The 16,698-nt window shown below is 45.0% G+C and overlaps 1 protein-coding gene across 1 annotated transcript in view; it reads left to right on the top strand.

The window, feature by feature from the left end:
• ANK2 (ankyrin 2) overlaps positions 1 to 16,698 on the top strand; it is a 179,390-nt gene that overhangs the window by 97,959 nt on the left and 64,733 nt on the right. Inside the window, exons 10-18 of the mRNA XM_062493159.1 lie at positions 4,197 to 4,295; positions 4,932 to 5,129; positions 7,960 to 8,058; positions 8,214 to 8,312; positions 10,812 to 10,910; positions 11,124 to 11,321; positions 13,085 to 13,183; positions 14,303 to 14,401; positions 15,749 to 15,946. Coding sequence (XP_062349143.1) covers positions 4,197 to 4,295; positions 4,932 to 5,129; positions 7,960 to 8,058; positions 8,214 to 8,312; positions 10,812 to 10,910; positions 11,124 to 11,321; positions 13,085 to 13,183; positions 14,303 to 14,401; positions 15,749 to 15,946 — 1,188 coding nt within the window. The remainder of the gene's footprint in view (positions 1 to 4,196; positions 4,296 to 4,931; positions 5,130 to 7,959; positions 8,059 to 8,213; positions 8,313 to 10,811; positions 10,911 to 11,123; positions 11,322 to 13,084; positions 13,184 to 14,302; positions 14,402 to 15,748; positions 15,947 to 16,698) is intronic.

The following is a 16,698-nucleotide window of genomic DNA, read 5'->3' as shown; positions in this document are numbered from 1 at the left end:
AAAGGAAGCGTGCTGTGTGGCAGGAGAGTGGCAGCTGGAGGGGGGATAGGTGTGGGAATGGTGGGAGAAGGTCTGGTGCACCATTTGGGTTGGAGAGGGGCCACAGAGAGGAGGAGGCTCAGCTGGAGCTGGGAGAAGTGCCAGGTCACTCATGGAGATGAACGGTACCAACGGGAAAACGAAAGGAAGGAAACCGGGCGGTGCAGCTCAGATTTGGTTGGTTTGGGTTTGCTTTTTTTTTTTTTTTTTTTTTGTTTGTTTGTTTGTTTTTTGGTGAGGATTGTTCTTCAGACACCCCTTAACACTTGTTCTGGAAGCCTACTGAGATTTATTAGTAATAATATCTCCTTTTGTATGTCTGCATCCAGAAAAAACAGGCTTGGCCCTGCTATTCCCACATGGGAGCAGGAACCGTAGCAGGATCCTAGCCCTGCCTCGCCATGGTGCTCTGCGCAGTGTTTGTTCCTGCAGTAATGCTGCTGTGACATTTTCTCCTCATCTTCCTACATGGAAAGGGCACTAATAATTCATTGACAGCTTTTGCTGTTCCTAAAGCCATGTCAGATTATAAATATCTAATCACAATGCAGATATTTCTTATAAAAAATTCAGTGGCTTCATATAATGTTTACAAGGGAGTGGGAAGGGATTGTTGTATGAATTGTCTAAGGGGAATTTTATGTAGAAAATCTAAGGGGAATTTTATGTAGAAAATCACTAGCATCTGGAGTTATTTATGTTACTATCTTAATACTCAAGCAAGCGCATGGTATATTTTTTGCAGTATTTTTCAAATTTGTGCTGTGAATGGTAGACCTGGAGGAATACTTTACAGCATGTTTAATTATGCCAAGAGCTTGGAGCAAGAGGGAGACTCGCCTCGTTCATTTTTAAAGAGATGAGGTTTAGTCATAATGAAAAATGAACAAATTAAAAGCCCTTTATTTGTTAAGAAAATTTAGACAATTTCACATGTTTGACATATGAAATACTAAAATTTTACTTCACCCTTATGAAAATGAGGACTTGCAAATTCCGTTTAGAATAATTCGTTGACAATTTTGCCTTTGATGTTCACGTCTATGATCAGTTTTTGGTTGAATGAGCCCTGAATGTGAGCAACTGTCTTGTGAATGTGCTGCCCACATCATTTCCCATTAGAAATCCCTCATAAGCACAGCTTCTTTTTGTCTCAGTGTGTCTGCTGAGCTGAAAGAAAGCATTTGTGAAATGACCAAATAATAAATCTTTCGAAGACCTACAGTTAGGCATCATGCATAGAATTCAGAATTAATTTGGCAGGTCAAAAATTGACCAGTGATTAATTTTCAAGGAAATAAAGTACAAATTTTCCTTATTTTTGAGAGCCATTTAAGAGAGAATCAGGGCTGATGGAATTTCCTGGCTTCCACACACATAGAGGGCATTGCATTGTCGTTTCTAAGGGTGATCCAGTTATCAGTTACAGCACAGAGTGTGAGGTAGGAGAGTACCACATGTGGGAACAGCAGAACATCAGGTTCAGAAAGAGACATTGAACTCTCCATTCCAGGAGATGCTGAACTTCTTTAAACACAAAATTGCTGAGCTTCTTGTCTCCTGGCGTGGCAGCCTTTGTGTTTATGGGACACCCATTATCTGTGCTTCAAAGTCTGTGTGCCTCTGAGCCAGAGTCAGATGTCCTGTCAAATGATATGCCTGATGTATTGGTCACTGTGTGTTCTTTAATTAGCAAAGGAATGATTGACAAAGTACTTAGGCCAGTCCTGAAGTCGATTTGAGAGCACTGAGGCTCATGGCAAATAGATAATGATGCAAAAAAGGATGACGTTGACACAACAGTGTGTCTCTTTCATGTCAGCTCGTGTCTGCATAGTTTTCTGGTCTAATTCTTCTACTACAACAGCTCTCTCTTTGCAGTTTCCCTCATCTTTGAATAAAAGATATAAACAAAAGAATTTGAAGTATCAAATATACAATAATTTTTAAATATGCATGCTGTTTTTCTCAGAGCAGAAAGTGGAAAGAGAAGAGGGTTCTGTGAGAAGTCCTCAAAATAGCTATGTCAGGGTAGAATAGGATAGATTGCAGTATTCTATCTCTGCTTTTAAAGGGAAATGTAGATAAGAACAAAGAAGGAACCATGTTTTTAAATTATTTAAGGGTTTTCTTGTTGTTGTTTTAGCCAGACTTGCTTGTGGAGTTGATGTGCTTCTTAACTTATATTTTTTTATTTTTTCTCCCTCTCGGGATTTGTCCTGCTTTTGTTCAAGGATTCACACAATTTTCATGTTTATTTTTTTTCCTGTTTTATTAAATAGAGTAACATCAAAGCCACCATGCAAATAGGGAAAGTGAACCTCCCACATTGATTAAAAATGTAGAGCACAAGAGGCCAGAAACTGGAAAGAAACACCAAATAAATATCTTCCCTGGAAATGCAATTGGAATGTAGTTTTACCTTTGTAAAGCCAGTGGGAGTTATCTGTAGGAATCCCTCTGGCAATGAGATGATAATATACCTCAGTTTGTCATAAAAAGACTTGGTTTAGGGCACCCTCAAGTTTCAGTGCATAAAAAACTAGTAAAGTAGTGAAGAACCTAATTCTTCACACTTGACCCCATCTGCCAGTGCTGAAGGCTGCAAGTTCTATTTTTCAGGTTTGATTTTCCATCTGTGGAATTTCAGTGCTTATCTTCTGTGTAATTTAGGGATGCCTCTGAGACAGTGAGCCCCAAGGCACACCTAACCCAGCCAGTGTGTCTCAAAAGCCCCTGGAAAAACTAGATAAGTAAGGGAGAAAAATTTCTCCTGCAGACTTCAGCTCCTCGCAGCTGTGGAGCTTTGTGGTGCTGCTCTGACCTTTGCAAACCGGGCATGAGAGAAGCTCTGCTTCTTGGAACTGCCTTTTGTAGTGTGTTACAGGGCAGTGTTTGCCAAAATTAGCTTGCAGTTGCAATGGAACTGTGTAGTCTAGAGCTACTTTAAATTTATCAACATAGTGATGCAGGTTTCCTCCAAACTCCAGCAAGGTAAGTGGTCCATCTTTGTATGAAGCAGGGTCACCAGCTCATCCTTTGCGCTGTGGTTTTGCAGTTTTGCTGCTTTTTTAGCCTCTGAGTAATTCACACTAGTGTATTCTCCTTTTAATCAAGCTATTACCAGATTCTTCTGTGGGCTCCTTAGAATAACAGCATCGATGTCACACAAGATGAGCAGCATGTCTCAAAGGGAGAAGGCTTTTCTTGTGATTAAAAACTATTCCTGTTTCACCTTTGTAAAGCCACCCCTGTGAGTGAGTGTGGATGACCTCTCTGAGTGCATGCTTGAACAATACTGAGGGCTAATGAGATGAAAACTTGGCTTTTCATATCTTATGTGTTACCTTTTTTCTGTCATTCTGCACTAATATCCTTTCACAACCGTATTGCCAGCCTCATACCTTTTTCTGCATTAAGTCCAAACTATACAAAAGCTACCTAGAATTCATTCTCTCATCCATCCAAATAGTTCATCAGGACATCTTTTGCTACCACTGCTGTGAGCATTAATAGTAACCTGAGCAAGTCTTTTTGTACAGAATGATGTTCTGCTATGGAAAAAACTATTGTGGAGTTGGTAGTCTGACAGCAGTTTCAGAAAAGGGTTGTTAGCTCTGTGCTCACCCCTCAATCTCAGAAGTGAAATCTCTTGCTTCTGCTCATTTCTATCTTTTTCTCTTGTTTTAAATTCTTTTTATCTTGATGCCCATTTAAAAGCACAGGAAAATTCTAGGGCAGATTTTCTAGTATGAACATTGCTTGTTTCATCCCTGAATCAAAAGCAAGCCAAAGGACGTGGATTGATTTGTGGAGCATCCTCAACCCAGCAGGCATTACCCAGGGAGACGCAGTGCAGTCTCAAAGCCATGCAGAGGGGAGGGAGGGGAGAAGGCAGTGCACCCTGTCATTATGCTTTGAGAAAAGATTTCAGCACACAACAGTTTTCCTCTCTCAGACAGTAACCTTAGAGTGTCCTTTAGTCATGCAAGGAAGAGCAGGGTTGTAACTTCAGTCTGTGGAGCCAGCTTCATTTAGGACTCAAAAAAGGAGCTTTTTCACGCGTGTGGGGCTGCATTCCTGGCAGGTTGTTCCCCAGAGTGCCAGGACAAACAGCTGGGGATGTGCTCATTTGTTTTCTCTCCTTATACTTGAAGGATGGACTGACCCCACTGCACTGTGCGGCACGAAGTGGCCATGACCAGGTTGTGGAGCTGCTCCTGGAGAGAGGTGCCCCGCTGCTCGCACGGACCAAGGTGTGTGTGTGTGTGTCCTGGTAGGGTATGGAACACCTCTGTAACCTTCCAGAGAGCTTTCAGTGCCACTGAGAGGACAAGGAGGAAGACAGGAATGTAACTGTCCTCCCAAAGGAGAAGTATTAATGGGTAGAATGATCCCAAATAAGGTTTTCTTACATAATCCTTTCCAAATGTATGAAAAGCTTACCCTTGTTTGCCCCTCTCTCTAGTATCAGACTAAACACATAATGTGGAGTGCTACTGCCAGCACTTCCCCTGTGTTGCTTCCTGAGACTGGTAGTGCACTGGGATGGGAAAGCTGGGTCAGTCACTCCTGAGAGGTGATTCCTGGTACGTATTTTCTGGTCCTTCATATAAGATAATGAGGGCCATTTCCCCTAATAGTTTTTACAGATTATTTCACACTTGTAAAATTATTTCAGTGTGTTCTTTCTCATACCTGGAAAATATACATCTAAAACTAATGCATTTTCTAAAAATTCTGTCTCTTTGGTGAAACTAATGAGAGAAAGATACTTGTATAATAGCAGAGCCCACTGGGCAGCACCTCACAACAACAAATGTCCTTCTCTTATGTACCACAGTCTAAGTGGGGTTTACCAGAAGCTGCTGTTCTCTTCTCTTCTGTCACAGAATGGACTCTCCCCACTCCACATGGCAGCCCAGGGGGACCACGTGGAATGTGTCAAGCACCTGCTGCAGCACAAAGCTCCTGTGGACGACGTGACTCTGGACTACCTGACTGCCCTGCACGTGGCCGCTCACTGCGGCCACTACCGTGTCACCAAACTCCTGCTGGACAAGAGGGCCAACCCCAATGCCCGTGCCCTGGTAAACCTGTCCCACCTGGGTCATGTAACGTGGCTGGTAGCTCTTTCCTGGAAAGCTAAGTGAGAGCTGTCAGCAAACCCCACAGCCTTAAGTAGGTGCAGTAGCCACAGGGGTGTCACACCTGCTGGTTACCAGTGCTGTGCCTTGTACCCTTAGGCCTGGTCATGAAACACACCCCGTGGGAAGTGGCTGTAGAGTCAGGTCTGGAAGCTCTGCAGAGTCCCTAAAATCACAGCTGGTTCTGGCTGATGTTATGTATGCATTGGTGTTTTACTGAATTAATGGTTCAGTTTTCCATACCGGGTGATAGAAGCACAAATAATTTCTGGGCTTTCTGAATTAGTAAGGTAGTTGGCATAGGGAAAACATACTAAAAAGTGAATGCTTCTGCGTTTATCAAATTATGACATTTTTTTCCATTAGGTGTCAATTTTCTTTCAAAAAGCAGTTCTTATGCTTACAGGGCTCCAGGTATGATTGCTGTTACTCACTGTCCAAGCCATTGTCCATAACAAGGAGAAAAGCCATCACATTTGACTCTGGAAACATGTTGAGAGTCTTTAATGTATCCCAAAGCCAGACAAGGTTACAATTTTCTTTACTGGGAACTGTTGGCTGGCTGGAAGTCCACGTACCAATATATTGCACTGTGTCAGGGAGACAAAGAGCCTGTGAGTGCTCAAGATGGTGCTGCAGTTCTGTGATTGCCAGCTGCACTGGGGGCTCCACAGAACCCCCACTGCAGGGCACCCGAGTGCCTTCCCCAGCTTCCTGCCCACAGCAGGACCCACTGCTTTTCTGTGTAGGCTCTCCATGTCCTTTACTTCCTTGGAACTGACACCCATTTTCTTCTGCCCTCTCATTTTTCTTGGCCTTTCCGTACCCACAAATCCCGCAGCCCCTTTGGTTCCTCCTCTTACACTTATCTTCCTTTGCTTTTCTCAGTGCCATGCTCGCTTGGTTGATCTTTTTTGACACTGTTTCCATCCTTGCTTGTTTTTCTTGCTAGTCTTCTGGTTATCTCTAGCTACGCTTTCCTCAGCTACCCACACATGCTCCCTACATCTTCTTTCTTTCCTTCCATGACCAGAAATACATCTTCTGTTCCACTCCCTCCCTCCACTCCTCCCTTCCTCCCTGTGAAACATCTGAAACCAAGGGAGAACACCCTCTGGCTGCTGCCTCTCTGCTCTCTTCCCACCAAACTGGTTTTCTCTCCCCCCCTCTCCCCCCCTCATTTTCTCTCTCTCCCATCAGGGACTTGTCGCCTTTGGCTTGTTGATAGTGTTTAATACATTAAATGAAGCTCATAATTTCTGTTAGTGATACATTTTTTTTTCTGCTTTCTCCTCTCCCCCATCAAACTGTTCCTCACTTAAATAGAAGTAGCAAAATTAAATCAACTGAGGCAGTGAAATTCAGTGAAAAATACGGAAATGTCTGAAACAGTAGAACTCCCTATGAATTATATTGAGAGATGTTGTGTAGGAGGTAAAATATCAAATGGTTTTGATTCTTTAGAAATTGGAGAAATAGTAATAATATTCAGCGGAGCTCAGCGATGGAATAAATATTGCAAAGAATTCATTTTCAGCTACATTTAAAAAAATAATTGGTAATGTTTGCAAAATGCTTTGGGGATACAAGCACTATGTGAGTTCTCAGCTTTTTCAACGTGTATATGCTTTAAAGCACCTTCAAATGAACTAGTAATTAACATTTCCTTTAACAGAAGCAGCCTGTAGAATAATTGTCACATGATGATCTCTTCCCATAAACTAAGATTTCCCTGCTAGGTTCTGTTTAGTGCTGGCTGATTGTTTGGCAGTAGTGATGCTCCTCATTAGAAAATGTCGCAATTTTTCAACATTATCTAAAAAATGTTACCTGTGCTTTTCACTAAAATGTTCACGTGCGGTGAATAACGTGTTTGTTCAGCTTCAGACACACACTAAACCTGCATTAACTGTGATCAGATTATCGTGACACCACAGCTGTCTTTATTTAAGGTATCCCTCAAAATGTACACACACAAACATGGATGTTACACCTTAGGTTGATGTATCAGTATAAAAATAAATACAGATCCTTAGATTTCAAGTAAAAAGACAGATTAAAGTGGAATCTGGAAGAAGTACTCCGTTCTTCTCTTTTTCTCAGTTTTAAGTGGCTTCAAAATCAAAGAGAGTAGATTTAGGTTAGATACTAGGGAGAAAATGTTCCCTGTGAGGGTGGGGAGGCCCTGACACCAGCTGTCCAGAGAAGCTGTGGCTGCCACATCCGTGGAAATGTCCAAGGCTAGGTTGGATGAGGCTTGGAGTAAACTGGGATAGTGGAAGGTGTTCCTGCATGTGGTAGGAGGTGGAACGAGATGGGCTTTTCCAACCCATACCTTCTGTGATTCCATGATTCTCCTAGACAGATACAGGAAAGGCTTCATAAAGGCTCTGATTCTAAAGTGCTCACCGTAATTTCTCAGATTCCCCGTGTGTTAGGCAGTCTTGGGAAGCACTGGGAGTGTTCCTCACAGGCACATACGCAGCCTCAAGAAGCACATGCACACTCACATACAGTCAGCAGTCAGGACAGGTACATCTGTGTGTGAAGTGTGGAGGTAGAAGTTCCATTTCTCTCTCCTGGCTGGGAAGAAAGCAGCAGCAGCAGCAGCAGCAGCACTGCTTCCCTGCGCCTCAGATAGTGGGAGATGTTTGTAATTCATGACCTGTTGCTCGTGGTAGTCTAACCCTTGTGCTCCCAGTGTGCCAGCATGGAGCTGTGTGGGAAGTGTAGCTGCATGTTTTTCTAACTAACATCACTGTCTTTTGCACAGAATGGTTTTACTCCACTGCACATTGCCTGCAAGAAAAATCGCATCAAAGTCATGGAACTCCTGGTGAAATATGGGGCTTCAATCCAGGCTATAACAGAGGTAGCAAAACGTTTCATGTACTGCAGAAACATTCCTTCTCTCTCTCCTCTTTTGCTTCCTTCTTTCTGTCCCTCTCTTTTATGTTTCATTTAAATGAAGAAGCCCATCTCTCCAGCCATGCAGAGGAGTAAAACTGCTCTTGCTTTGTTTCGCAGTCGGGCCTCACACCAATACACGTGGCTGCATTTATGGGCCACTTGAACATAGTCCTCCTTCTGCTGCAGAACGGAGCCTCTCCCGATGTCACTAACATTGTGAGTATGGCTTTCACTAGACCCATCTGCTCGAGACCCACACAGAGTCTCTGGTTACCCTGTAGCTCAACCCGAGGTCACATTTTAATGATACTTCGTTGCATTTTAGGGCAAGTTATTGTGCATTTTTAGTGAAGAGGGGAGAGCGATGGCTGGGTGTGTCATAAGCCATCTCTGGTTTCATGTATTCTACAACAATGCTCGAGTAGGTAAAGTTTTCCTTAGAAACAGACAAAGCTCGCCGAAAATATCCAAAATGGATTGTAAGCCAAATCCCACAAAGTCTGTGTTTCTGTTCTGAAGGATGAAATTCAAGTCCAAATGGCTCTAATTTCTGCCTGCATGACTTTGCTGGCTGCCATGAAATCGTGTCATTCCTGTCAGTGAAAGAGAATAAAATGCTTAAAACCCAACAATTAAAAAGCAAAACTGGGAAACTCAAGATGTTCCTCTTAGACAGGAAATTCCAGGAACTGGTGATTAAATCTGGAAAATGTGACCTTTGGGACATAACACAAAATGCAGAACCTGACTTACCATAGAAATCAGTGTTTGTGTACCAACAGCCTAGTTACCAAAAAAAAAAACCAAAAAAACCCAAAAAACCAAACAAATAAAACCAAACCACCACCACCAACAAGAATCCAAAACAAAACAAAAAAATAACAACAAACCAAAAAACAGCATATAATTTTCTGAGATGTATTTCATAAGATACTTACTGTTTGAATTTGTCAGTACAAATAAATATTCAATTTGGGACCACCTGTACTTGGAAAGCAATTTTTTTCAGTGCATAAGGTTACAGGTAAGTGTTCCCAACAGCAAAACCAGCAAAAATTTAGTAATCCTGGTTTATTGGACCAATTTGTTTTTCTCAGCTAGAAAAATCTTACGTAGAACCCAGTGAAATTGTTAGCATGCAGAACGATTTATGTGAATGATTAAAACAGACTTTTCATACTTTGTTATGGAAGCAATCTTTATATAAGAACTTTATTGATAATAAAAAAACAACACAAAATTCTTGGAGAAGCAGTTAAAAATATTGTGTTACTAGGCATTTGTGTGTGAAGTTTAACGCTTTAAAATTTCTGCTACACAGGTGTCTTGGCTTTCACTTGGTAAGCTGAGGTTCCCTGTTGAATAACTGTTTCCAAAACCTAAACTGCTTTGTTAATTCAAGCACAAAAGGGTCATTGCAGAAATTTGATCTTTAGAGGTTTTTTTCCACATATTAAACAGCTCATTCCTCAGATAATAAACTTGGTATATGGATGGAATTATTAAGACCCGTAGCTAGGGCTGTGGGATTTTGTTGTTGCATATCTACTAATCACAGCTGGTAATACAGTGTTAATTTTAAAATGGCAGGATAAGTCAACTCATGGTGAAGAGGGTTTGCTATAATTACAAGTCCCTGTTAGCAGGCAAGATAAGGTTGCTTCTTTCCCTACATCTAGATGAGGACAATAGGGCATGATTCCTGAGTCTGATGTAAAAGTCTTGACGAGAATGTTCATTTTGGCAGTTGCAGTTTAACTGGTAGTTGAGGGGAGAAAAGTCTGACAATAGAATATTCTCCAGCTCTGGTGGAGAATATGAACGATGAGCACAAAGAAATTCTGGGCCCAGCTGTGTTCTCATGATAAAACAGATTAATAGAGCTCCAGGTTGTGGAGCTGTCCCAGGACCTGATGTACCAGATGCTGGTGAGTTGCACAGGGACAGTTTCAGTCCACCTTGGGACACTGCCCTCAAAGAACAGAGCCAAATTAAACTAGGAATGCTGTCCTCAAGGAATCCTCATTTTCAGTGTTTCTTTGTAAACCTGTGCAAAAAGTAAATGCTTTGAATATTCCTGATCTGAAATGCCTTATCACTTCAGTCAGCTTTCCAAAATTCCATATTTTTCAAATTCTGTGAGCTACAAAAGTATTGAAACAAGACTGATGCCACAGCCTGGAGACAGACCCACACTGCTGAGTACAGATTTTACACATTTCGTGCGCTGGCTGAATTGTGCTCAGCCATTGCAAGGCATCTTAGTGCTGCCAGCTCCACACAGTGTGCAGGAAGGGACCATCTGGAAACATATCCCCTTCCATCTTGAGGCTCCTGTGCCGTGCAGTCCCTAGAGAGAGACGGGTTCAGCGTGCTCTCATGTCCCGTGCGGCACGCGAGCTGATGCTGTGTTACGTAGAATGCTGAGGGATGTATGCGACCAGGGCAAGTCTATCTGACAGAATTTTCCTAAGATAGGATTTTCGTTTTGTCTCTCAGTGGTTGAGGCTATGTTTGTCTGGGATTGCCCAGCTGGCAAACCAAGGCATTCCCAATCCAGTGACAGGTACTCACACCCCGCCCTGGGGCTGAAGCCAGAGCCTCAGCTGGCAGAAGGATGGGTCTCAGCACCAGTTGTCATGGGTGGGACTGACACTGGCAAAGATCTTTCTTCCTGGAAGTTTAGGACACTGAAATGCTTTTGCTTTCCTGCAGCGTGGAGAAACTGCATTGCACATGGCAGCACGTGCTGGGCAGGTGGAAGTGGTTCGCTGCCTCCTGAGGAACGGGGCCCTGGTTGATGCCCGAGCCAGGGTAGGTGTTCTGCTTGCAATGTTTTTATTTCCTTTTAAAACCGTGGCTGAAGGAATCACTCGCCACCTTCCTCTCCTCCATTACTCCTTTATTTATGTAATCACTTGCTATGACTCTGCAAGACAAAGGCATAGGAAGGTCTGTGGGGCCAAGGAGGACGCTGTGCTCAGGGTGGCTCCGTAGCGCTAATGACCCACTCGATTTGAGTTGTAGGAAGAACAGACCCCACTGCACATCGCCTCTCGCCTGGGCAAGACAGAGATTGTGCAGCTGCTGCTTCAGCACATGGCCCACCCTGACGCTGCCACCACCAATGGCTACACCCCCCTGCACATCTCTGCCCGTGAGGGGCAGCTCGACGTCGCCTCCGTGCTCCTCGAGGCAGGCGCCTCACACTCCATGTCCACCAAGGTAAGGCAAAACACTTTACATCCCTGTGCCCGTGGCACAGGGGCAGGTCTGTTCCATGGCCAGTGTACTTTTCATGCTGAGAAATTCAAGTAGTTTGGGCCTTTTGTTGCGCTCTTATTTAGTTGGCTATGAGCCAGTGGACTGGAGTAATGTATCAAAAGTTAATCAAATTTCAACTTACTTTGCTGTCATCTAGAATTGGGTTTGGTTTCCACTGAAGCCAAATGCAGATCTTGATAAATACACAGTCCCAACTGGTTTAAAATGTCCCTGTTTCTCCCTTTTCCTTTGTCTTACAGGTGCAGCTTTTTTGGGCAGAATTTTCAAAAAAGAAAAGGGGATGGCAATGACACATTTCTTATGAGCGGGCTACCTTTTATTCTTCCATACCTTATTTACTTAAATAGCAAAATAATTCTGCCCTGTGCTAGCTGAAAGAAATGTTCCTAAAGCATAGAAGTCAGCATCTACCCAGTCACATCGAATGCTGGATCTATTTTCAGTGGTTCTAAAAGGAGGTGTCATGTGACACAACAGGCCGTTTTGTCTGGGATTATAAAATAAATGCTCTCCAGAATCACTAGTGGGTTTTTTAGCCAAAAATGGTACCAATAAGTTCCTAGCAGAGAGATGAATATGTTAGAAAGTAGATAGCTGTGAAGAGAATTATATGTCAAGATACCTTTTCCAAATTTAAAGCACTTGATAAGTGAGAATCATGTAATTTTCGCTGTTTATAAAAGTACCTTTGGTTTTACAGCTGGAGCTTAAAACATGTTTATGAGCAATGGCATGTCTTCTAGGGTTTAAAAGACTAAACCAGCCATTTTCAAATTATGATCCATGGATTACTGGAAGGGCTTTCTGTTCTCCTTTTATCCAGCTGTTAAATTACATTAGAATGGCTAAAAATACACTAAATGCTTTCCTAATTTCCCATATTGCTTGATGGCAATTAGTATTGCAGGAACATTATATAATTATGGAAAGGAGAAGATGGAACCCACTAGATAATGTCTTCATAGACCTGTGATTTGTGAACTGAAAATGTTTGAGATTACCTAATATAAACTCTGAGGTGGGATTAGTGGAAGTAAATGATAATGATAATAAACATTAAACATCATTTATGTGCCAGGCAAATAGGTCATTGCAGCTTCTCAAAATTACTGTCAGGCAGCGGTGCAGGTTGCCACCTACTGTCATACATCCATGAGCTTTCCTTACCAGTTTTTTTAAAATTAAAACAGGCAAAGAAAAGGGCTCTTTTTAGCTTCAGTAGAAGTTTGTGACTGTATGACTACACAAATCCAAGTACACATGATTTTTCACCAGACCCTAGTGGAGGAAGGGAATTGGAGTTGGGAGGTTTTTTTCCAATGAATTTAATTGGTGTTTCATTGTTGCTGGCAACGATTGGTACAGGAAATACTTGTAAGGCTGTCATCATGGAACAAAAAAAGGTGCAGCTGGTTTGGGGTGTAAATTTGAAGAAGTGCCTTTATTGCCCCCACGCAGTGTGTGTTGCTAGTACAGTCTGTATCAGATAAAGTATCTGCCAGCCTGAGAGCACATAAATAGGGAAGGATAATGAAAGGGAAAGTACATTGTTGTATTTCATGCTTCTCAAAGTGCTTTCAAGAGAGGCTGCTCTTTCTGGCATTGGTTCTGAGGTTGAGGAGTAAGTGCTTAACAGAGAGTTCATAAACAAGAGATGTCAGCATGACACAAACATCGGTGTTTTATCTCCTGGAATTTTTCAGAAGGGATTCACACCGTTGCATGTGGCGGCCAAATATGGGAGCCTGGAAGTGGCAAAGCTCCTGCTGCAGCGTCGTGCCTCTCCTGATTCTGCTGGCAAGGTACTGCTGGAGAAGAAAAAGAAGTGTGTTGGATTCTTCCTTAAGGAAGGACCGTGTGATATACGCACTCCAAGAAGGCTGCAGCTGCTTCTGCACGCTGGCTGTGGCTTTGTTGGGGTCGTGTCTCCCCTGGGCGGTGGCTGAGCGCTGCTACCCAGCATGTTGATTTTGGGTCCGTGGCAGGAGGGTGCGTGGCTGCTCTGAGGGCGGCTGTGTGTCTGTGGCTCAGGAAGCGCCTGTTCCGCCAGGCTGCCTGAATTCCCAGCGGATAAACACAGGGGCAAAGACCAGGTTTCCCCTGGTGCGGCGTGATGAGAGCCTGCGGCTGCCACCCTGGTTCGCCTGGTGCGCTGCTTCTCCGCACTAACAGCCAGCAGCCTGCCATGGCCTTGCTGTCCATCCGCAGTGCCTCCCCCGCCGTCCCCTCTGTCCCTTGCAGCCCCCTGGACCCTTCCACGACACCTCACCCGAGACCCCTCCGTCCCGGTGTCCCGTTCCCCCCCCGGTGTCCCGTTCCCCCCCCGGTGTCCCTTTCCCCCCCGGTGTCCCGTTCCCCCCCCGTGTCCCGTTCCCCCCCCGTGTCCCGTTCCCCCCCCGGTGTCCCTTTCCCCCCCGGTGTCCCGTTCCCCCCCCGTGTCCCGTTCCCCCCCCGTGTCCCGTTCCCCCCCGTGTCCCGTTCCCCCCCCCGTGTCCATTTCCCCCCCCGTGTCCCGTTCCCCCCCCGTGTCCCGTTCCCCCCCCCGTGTCCCTTTCCCCCCCCCGTGTCCCTTTCCCCCCCCGGTGTCCCGTTCCCCCCCCCCGGTGTCCCGTTCCGCCCCCCGTGTCCCGTTCCCCCCCCGTGTCCCGTTCCCCCCCGTGTCCCGTTCCCCGGTGTCCCTTTCCCCCCCCGGTGTCCCTTTCCCCCCCCGTGTCCCGTTCCCCCCCCGTGTCCCGTTCCCCCCCCGTGTTCCGTTCCCCGGTGTCCCGTTCCCCCTCGTGTCCCGTTCCCCCCCGTGTCCCGTTCCCCGGTGTCCCTTTCCCCCCCCGTGTCCCGTTCCCCCCCCGTGTCCCTTTCCCCCCTGTGTCCCGTTTCCCGGTGTCCCGTCCCGTCACGCGCTAACGCCGGACCCGCCCTTTCAGAACGGCCTCACCCCGCTGCACGTGGCGGCGCACTACGACAACCAGAAGGTGGCGCTGTTGCTGCTGGAGAAGGGCGCCTCGCCTCACGCCACCGCCAAGGTGAGCCCGCCCGCCGTCAGGGCGGCCTGAGGGCAGCCGGGCCCGGCACGGCCGCGAGTCTGTTCGTGGCTGTGCGGCGCCAGCAACGGCCTAAGAAATGCGTGTTCTGACCAGGAATACGGGGAGTCAGGGCAAGGGGAATTAATTTCGGGTTTAGGAGCGGCGTCGTGGTGTCGCTGCGTCGGTGAGGGGAGCCCTGGGGGGAGCCCTGACAATGAGGGGACTGGGTCGCACCAGAGTTTTAGTCACAGCTGGAAGTCACTTCACTGCTATGCGATGTTAGCAATGACACTAGAAATTGTATTCCGGAATTAGGAGCGGTATTGTGGTGTCATGTGCAGGTGAGGGGAGCTCTGAGGGAGACACTGTGGAGCCCTGAGGGGACCCAGTCCCATCTGAGCTTCGGTTGCAGCTGGAAGTCACCTCACTATTGTGTAATATTAGCAATGACTTTAAAAATGTGTATTGTGACCATGCAAACCAATCATTCCAGGGTTAGGAGTGGTGGTGTGCTATTGCTGTGTAAAGCAAAAGCTGCTAAAAAGGGAAAATGGTGACCAGATGGGTGCAATACCAGAGAGTGTCCTGCCCTGTGCAAGGCTGCTGATAGACCTGCTTTCTGGAAATGCTCAGGGACTCTGCTGGGAATGTGGTTTCCATGGCAGCGCATGGAAAGCAGGATAGTTTGGGAAACTTCCCACTTAAAAAGACCCAACAACAAAACCACAGGCCAACCCAGCCAAGTACCACCCACAGGACCTGTGTGCTGGCACCCAGGATTTTTCCCTCACGATGTGTTATAAAACGATTAGGAAGTTTTCTTATTGCCAGAAAATGCCATTCTTCTCTGCTTAAATGATTCATTTGGTCATAAAAACATTCCACCCCATTGCTGCTTCCAGCCTGTGTCTGACACGTGTGTCAAAATTCCTTATGCAAACACATCTCTACCCACATGCTCTGGAAAAGCATAAAGCAATGAAGAGTGTGCACCCATCACTCATTATGGGTAATATAAACCACCAGTCAAAAGGGGTTATTTGCAACACAGGTTGTAAAAAATGTAGGTGCTGAACTCAGAATAATTTGAAGGTAGCTGTGGAACAGTCCTGCCCACCCTGGTGAGGGCTGGCTTTGTTCTGGTTTAGGCGGCGAAAATAACAGACGGACACAGCAACGAAAGAGCAGACCCAGGTGGGATTTGTCTGGCCTTGAAAATTTAATGAACTCTCATCTCTAATAGTGGGTGTAACATCAAATAATACTGTTTCATGGTGCCCGACTTCTTAGGCTTATGTGACTGTTGTGGTAACTTAACTTTCCTTTTTTATTCCTGGCTGGTGTCAGAATGGATATACCCCTCTGCATATTGCTGCCAAGAAAAACCAGATGCAGATAGCTACAACTCTGCTGAACTATGGGGCCGAGACCAACATTTTGACCAAGCAGGGAGTCACCCCACTTCATTTGGCCTCCCAGGAAGGTCACACTGACATGGTGACTTTGCTGTTGGAGAAAGGATCCAACATCCACGTGTCAACAAAGGTAACTCAGGATAGTAAATTGAAAAGTATTATGGGTGGGAGTATCCAGTAAGATGCAACCTTTGTGTCTGTGGGTGGGTTGAACAACCTGTGCCAGAAACTTGAGAGCTCCAGTCTGAAATAATTCAGTGCTCTCACCAGCAAGGGCTCTTTTCTACATGTCTTTGTTCTTCAGTGACAAGTGAAGAAATTTGCTTTCTCTGGCAAATAAGAGAACAACTGTATTACTGCAGTAGACTAAGAAAAATTGTATGGAAGACCTTTCCAAACTTTTTTTAATGATTTTGGGTGACAGTTTTTTTACAAAAAAACAAGGTCATCTAAAAGTTCCCAAACCGTTACCGTAAGTCTTCATGGGTCACTGGATTTATCCAGGGGTATGTGCAAACCTTATATGCGGGTGAAAAGCCTGCAGCTTTTGCTCATGCAAGTTAGAGTAGAAGGCTCAGGTATCTCCTTGAATGGAGTTAACATATTCTGCTAATAGAAACAAGGTGATTTTCATTTCTTACACAAAATTTGTTCAGTGCCTTGTTCACAGAAAAGCACTGCGCATGATCACAGTGAGCTGTCAGTTAAAGGCTGCATCCTTCCCTTGGAATTTCAATAGGATCTATTTCTGGAGTAAATGTCTTCATCTGGCTTGTGCCTGCAGTTGTCAAGGTTCCCCTTTCTGTCTGAGGAGTGGGAAGCACATTTTATTAATGGGCTTCTCAGCTTGCCAAATTATTTTATTGTAGAAAATCTTGAGCG

Source organism: Cinclus cinclus, chromosome 5 (genome assembly GCF_963662255.1).
Source record: "Cinclus cinclus chromosome 5, bCinCin1.1, whole genome shotgun sequence".
Lineage (NCBI taxonomy): Eukaryota > Metazoa > Chordata > Aves > Passeriformes > Cinclidae > Cinclus > Cinclus cinclus.
Note: the sequence above shows the minus strand (reverse complement) of the source record. Positions and strands in the feature narration are given on the sequence as shown.